General features: G+C 39.5%; 1 protein-coding gene across 1 annotated transcript; it reads left to right on the top strand.

Moving 5' to 3' along the window:
- The first annotated feature begins 4,672 nt into the window (after positions 1-4,672).
- LOC132334372 (neuropeptide Y receptor type 6-like) lies at positions 4,673-5,791 on the top strand. Its single transcript, XM_059860361.1, has one exon. It carries the CDS (start codon positions 4,673-4,675, stop codon positions 5,789-5,791), a length of 1,119 nt encoding a protein of 372 aa, XP_059716344.1.
- Positions 5,792-6,879: the final 1,088 nt, after the last annotated feature.

Here is a 6,879-nt window from a genome sequence, read left to right as displayed (position 1 = left end):
TCAAATACATGAAAAGCAGGATGCTCATCTGGTCACAAGGTCCCAAAGGCTCTTTCCACCCTGCACCTATTTTATTCAAATACTGTATAATGACAACCAACTATATTTTTAGATAATTAGTTCTGAATTGCACTTCAGAACAGCATTAGTATTGCTCATCCCAAAAATTCTACTGCTTTTTGAAAGACCATTCTCTTAAAAAACCAGACTGAGATACTGGAAGTTAAGTGGACCCAGGTAAAAATGCGAGGCTTTATACAGCAACTTACCAGATTGCAAGTCCTAAGAAAAGCAGTTCCTTTCCCACTCCATAAATGTTCATTCTAAATATTTAGTGAGTAAGCTGAATGCTTATTTTTATATGCATGTGTCTACAAAATGTATGAACTCTTACAGAAAAAACACTAAGAAAAATAAAGTCCCTTTTCACTACTGCTAGTGCAGTGTGCCATGCCTCGCTTTTCAGAAATACTGGTTTTATCTGAGGAGTATAAGCTAAAATATCGATTTATAATGAAAATCTGATTATCTTAATTGCAACAAAGCAAATTATACACTTAATAGGATGTGCATGCTCTTTCCAAGTAGCTTATTGTATTGCTGTGTCAGTTAAAGCAATATGCCATCTGCAGATGTTTATGTATGAAATCCTGCAGAGGGAAAACATTTGAACTACAGAACAGATTAAATAATTGAAAATGAAATTGCATGATAAGGTGTTTGATGGGGTGGAGGGAAGCAGCACAGTGGAAGAAAATCCATCCCCATGACTACTGGTCCTTCCTCCTCACTGCTGTTCGTCTCCTCTTGGATTCCAGAGCTTGTGTTATTCCTCAGCAGCCTTCCTACAGCCTGGCAGCCTCAGTGCTGCTGCAAAGTGGGGATCTATGGCTTGATAAAGACAGAAGAAAGGAGAGTTTAAGTGTGGCTTTAGGAGACATGGCTTTGCTCTGGATTCTTTTACATGTAGAAAGAAGATGTGTTTGCTGGCTCTGACGGAAAAGAAAAATTGTTAAAGCAGTGTGGATATGACTTGAATTTTTCATCAGGTAAGAAGTCAGAAAATCAATAGAACTATGACAAAAGTTACTGAAATATCTTTTAAAGCATTATTTTATTCTTTACAATCTATATTTAAAATTGAATGTAAATTTTCCCCCACATTTTATCTGTGCAATACTTAGGAACTTAACAAACAAGGTTTGTAATTTAAACGTTGTTGGTCACCTTGAAAGGATGGGACTGTTCATCTTTAGCATAGGTAAGAAAATACTTAGGAAAGAAAGATTTCTAAAACTCATTTTATTTTAAACCTTTCTTTTGCTTATGAACGTTTCCGTAATGTTTCTGCAGATAGAGGAATGAAACAAGACTGGGAGTTTATGATATCTTACACTGTTAAACTCTTACTATGGTAGAGAATCTTTTCCAAAACGCATGCATTCGGGCTTGAAGTAATTAGTTCTTTTTGTTAAACACTTCAATTCTGGTATCAGCTGTAGCTGTGATCCAAGGATGCTGATTCCAATATCATTTATTCAGTAGATTAAAAAATGCCAGTATGTATTACAATATAGTTCAGCATGCTGTAGTAAATACTAGAGTAACTTATTTTTTAATGCTATAAATACTCCAGATGTTTACCAAGACAGGTGAATTTGTTTTATTGCCAAGGAAATGTGTATATTGCCTCCCAGAATGGTTTGTACTGAAGACTGCACTCTTTAACTCCCAGCACAAACCAAAGAGTGAAAAGAAATTGCGCATTTTCCTGAGAAAAGGACAGTGTAGCTAGAGAGTGTGCCTAAAACTGATGTAGCAAGTGAACTGGTTAGGTCAGTACAGGGACTTTTCCCAAACAGAAAATGCCAGAGAAGCCTTACCATTCTGAATCCTTGGGAGAGGACATTCAGAATTTGCTATCAAACTGTGTTGTGCATCCATGGAGAAATAAACAAGCTTAGCAAATAGTGCATAAAATATTACAAACTTGGCTCAGCTTCATGGCCTTTTGAGTCCCCCACAGCTTCTCCTGCTCACATGAAAAGCAGGGAAGAGCAGAGCTTGTCTCTGAAGGCATCAGGTCTGTGTCAGCCAGGTGGACACCACAGGCACTGCAGAGAAAGATCACCCCTGGGGCAAAGCAGGCTTTAGATCCTCACTCTTCTGAAGTGGCAGTAAATATCACTGGGGCAACAGCTGCCAATCTACCATTCAGTGCCTCTGTCCTTCCAGCACAAGCATCCTTGGGCGTGAGAAACCCAGCCAGGCAGTCAGTGCTGCTCCAGGGAAAGGTGGGTGACAGTGCACTCCTGAAGGGGCTGCTGCCCAGCCACACCATCAGGTTCTGCATGTGACTGTCTCTCACAGTCCCTGGCCTCTCTCCTGGCCTCGGGAGCAGAAGAGTTTGTGGAGCCTGGTGGGCACACAGTGGAGCAGCCAGCTCTTGCTCTTGCCCTGCTGAACTAGGGACACCTGCAAGGGACTGCAAAATCTATCAGAGCCTCCAGACTTCCGTAGTTTTTGCAGCAGGATTGTAGAGTTTTCCGTGTCATTCCCCAATGATATAAGGTCTCCTCAAGCCAGGTCTTATAAGCTGTTGGAGATTTATGCCACACCCAAGATAGCTCAGCCACCTTAGAAGACATGAAATCAGCAGGATGGCTTCTGTGGTAGTGTTGGAAACAGAAAAGTTTTAGTAAAAGGCAAAATAACAAAACTCTGCAGAAAAAACCTGAGCCAGGTGCAAGAGGTTCTTGCTCCTGGTAAAGCACCTCACAAAAGTGATGAGTTTCTTTGTTTTCTTCTTTTTCTAGTAAATTGCTTAGGTGAGACTTTTTAGCTCCTGTCCAATTGGCTAGCCTTAAGTTCAAAGTGAAGTCCCCTAAGTCCTATGAGGTGTCTTTTTAGCTAATTGAGGAGAGAAACTTCTGAGCTTTTTTCCTTTTTAAGGAGACAAAAGTTTGTCACTCTGCCAACAGAGAGCACATTCCTATACCCCAATACAGCTTTAACCAAGCCAGGTACATTCTTTAGGGAGACTGCAGAGCTTAATGCTAGCCCTGACCACAATTCAAGTCCTTTTTGGGACATCAGGGCCACACAGAGTCACATATATCTACAGCCACTTCCCACTCCAACACGAGTAAGCTGATTGAAAAGGGTATTTTAATCAGAATGAGAGTGGTAATAGATGCTCCAAAGGTGAGCATGGTGTTTTTTGGAGATTTTTTTAGGATCCTAATTTGAAGCACCCAAACTTATGTCAAACAGAAGTATCAGGATAAAGCAGTCCAGGATATAACTCTAGCTGGAATATTCTTTGAATGTCTGTGGGAAAACAACTACAGAATCATAATTCCAGTTTAACCCTGGATTTAGTGTTTAATTTTGCACAGGCAACCAAACTTTTAAGAATCCTTAATAACTAAATAATGGCAATAATTTCTGTGAAAGGGCTGACAAATCTTCTACACATGAGCAGATTTTTTTCTAGTAATAATAAAACATCGACCTATCCCTTCTTCTTTTGTGTATCCTCTAACTTCTCACTGCTTCTTCATTCTCCTTTCTCCACAGGCTCTTAACACCATTACTAGGGGTGAAGAATGATGTCCTTCCAGCTAGTTTTCCAGTAATTTCACAGGGGAATTAAGGTGAGTTAAACTTGAGTTTTGAAAGATATATGTGTAGAACATATATCCATTACCCATTTTTAAATTTTAAAATAGCTCTTTTCATACTTAGCTTTTCCTTTCCCAGGATGGAACTAGCCTCTTTCTGGCCAGAAAGCTGGTGATCCTTTAAATTAAGTTTTGCACTCAGTGATAAATTCAAACCTATCAAGATGTTATGTTCAACTTAACTCTTCCCATTAATATAAGATTTAAAACCACAGAACTGTGCTAAATCAGATTATTTTGCTTGACTCCTGTTTGAGTTAGAGCTGAAAGAGGAGTAATTTTCTGTATAACTACAATAGCTTTATTTTGTTTACATTTTTCTCAGGTTAGATTTAGGAAAAAGGACATACTACCCTCAATGCATCAGTAGAACAGGAAACTCCCTTTTAGATATCATTCATAGATGTTTTGAATGTCATTTGAGCTCAAGCACACATACCTTTGATTAATTCAGGAGGATTGAGTGTATTAACTCACATTGCTTTGTAGTTCTAAAGAAAATATAAGTGTGATGTTTAAGCTAGTAGAGTGATGGCAGGACCCAATTCTTCTTTTCTGGTAATACAAAAGCAACAGATTATCCTTATTGGAATCCATTAAACCTTCTTAAATCTTCAGCAGAGACAGATCTTAGAATACTTTCTTCTGAAAAGCAAACTTCGTCCACAACTGGTAAAAGAGGATTTGTGTGAAAGTGTCTGTACAAGTTCAGTCAGAGCTGCTATCACAGCTGCTTCTTGTGCATCAGTTATAGATCTGTAGCACTGTCAGTAGAGGACCTCAGAGAGGTGACATCCACAGGGATACATAAACCCACTAATAACCATCTGCTTTTCCACTACTCTAATTAATCATGGTAGATTTCCTCAAGACTTTAAGGACACTGACTACAATGATAGACCCACAGTACTCACTGCTTTGAAAATCTCCATGCAAAGTATATTCTAAATAATGCAAGGTTTTGTCCATAGGTTGGAAGATGCTTCAGGATGGATAAAGCTGTTCAGCAGCCCAGCGAGATCCTGAATCAAACCATCTCTAACATTAGCCTCTCTCAGTTCTTGAACTTTGACACATGCCACCTTTCATCCCTTGCAGAATTCTTGCTGATTACCGCTTACACACTGGTTACACTAGTGGGGCTTGTTGGAAATCTTTGCTTAATTATTATAATAAAGAGACGGAAAGAAGCTCAAAATGTCACCAACATTTTGATTGCCAACCTCTCTTTATCAGATGTCTTGATCTGTATCATGTGCATTCCTGTCACAGTGGCATATACCTTAATGGACCACTGGATTTTTGGGGAAGCAATGTGTAAAATAGGCTCTTTCATACAAAGCCTGTCTGTCTCAGTCTCCATTTTCTCACTAGTGCTCATTGCTGTTGAGAGATATCAGTTAATTGTGAACCCGCGTGGCTGGAAGCCCAACATTTCACATGCTTATTGGGGAATTCTTTTCATCTGGGGGCTTTCCCTCATCATATCCTCTCCTTTTTTAGTATTCCACCAAATAACAGATGAACCCTTCAAGCATTTGTCTTTCCACAGTGATTTCTACAAGAACAAGGTGGCTTGCATCGAGGCGTGGCCGTCTCTCACAGAGAGGCTGATTTTCACCACTAGCCTGCTGGTTTTCCAGTACTGCTTTCCACTGGGCTTTATTTTTATCTGCTATCTCAGAATATTTGTGTGTCTTCGAAGGAGACGAGGCAAAATAGACAGGATGAGAGAGAATGAGAACAGGCTGAGTGAAAACAAAAGGATCAATATGATGCTAGTGTCAATCGTGGTGACCTTTGCAGCTTGCTGGCTGCCTCTCAATATATTCAATGTGGTTTTTGACTGGAACTACGAGGCACTAATGAGCTGTAATCACAACCTGGCATTTACAATCTGCCACCTTGTGGCCATGATCTCAACGTGTATCAATCCCATCTTTTATGGATTTCTGAACAGGAACTTTCAGAAGGATTTGGTAGTGTTAGCTCGCCACTGCAGGTGCTCAGCATCACAAGAGGAATATGAAAATATTGCCCTTTCAAACCTGCAAACAGATGCATCTAAGGGGTCTCTGAAGTTAAATAATCCCCATGTGGATATATAAAATAATCTATCTGCAGTTTTCAAAATTCTGTATTTTGATGCAGATGGCCTTTTTCTGCAGGTCTTGGTCACGTTACCACCAAGTTTAGAGGAAGTCTTTGCCATTTAGTTCAGCAAAAGTAAGATTATGCTCCCATAGGCATAGTCTCAACAGGTACTTTATGATAGTATTAATGCTGATAAAACCACTTCCAACAGCCCTAAAGATCAATCATAATAAATTACAAACAGTATTAACATCTTACTTTTTTTAATTCAAGTTTCCAAGTCACTGACATGCTACCTTAACTCCAATAAAAATGTTTCCATTTCAGCCACTATTGGGGTTGTCCTTCCTAAACACCTGGCTTCCCCCAGGTGAACCCTAAACACTGTGCTATCCCGAACTTCAGCAGGCTTTCACACATTGTTTTCTGGGATTTTTATTTTCCAGCCCTACACCAATGCCCTCCCTGGAGAATCTGCAGTTCAGAGGCAGTTCACACAGTAAGGAAGGCCCTGGAAGTTGTCCTAAGACTCCACCACCTTCCTTTCAGCCCCCTCATGCAGTTTGCTTTGGCTTAGCACCAGTTCAGCCCAGAAATTGTATTTTAACAAGGGAAGAGGCTACAGCTGGACATTTTTTTTATGAACACTAAAACAGGACCCATTTGATGCACTGCAAGTTTCACTCAGAATGATGTTCAAGATGAAATATATATCTAGCATTTCTCCTAAAAGCATTGCATTCTCCTAAGCACCAGTAAAGATCATTGTTTTCTCTCTTATTATCCTCACTGCTTCTTACAGCAGACCTTTTAGAATCTCCATTACCAAAACAACGCACCACAAATTCAGAGTCAATTTTGTTTTAGCTCAGATTTCTCTTTCAGTAGAAAATTAGGTTTGCATTTTAATTTCAGCAATATTTTCTCCCACACTTCTGCACTAGCAAGAGGGCACACTTGAGCAGATGTGGTCATTTCTGTACACAGAAACACAATTTCTGTGTTTGAAAGAAGTTTCTTTTGTAACACAGTGCAAAGAAGCCTAGAAGGATAATACTGAACACAACTTTTTAAAAACTAAAACATTTTAAAAATCACTTTC

This window comes from Haemorhous mexicanus, chromosome 15 (genome assembly GCF_027477595.1).
Source record: "Haemorhous mexicanus isolate bHaeMex1 chromosome 15, bHaeMex1.pri, whole genome shotgun sequence".
In the NCBI taxonomy this organism is placed as follows: Eukaryota; Metazoa; Chordata; class Aves; order Passeriformes; family Fringillidae; genus Haemorhous; species Haemorhous mexicanus.
Note: the sequence above shows the minus strand (reverse complement) of the source record. Positions and strands in the feature narration are given on the sequence as shown.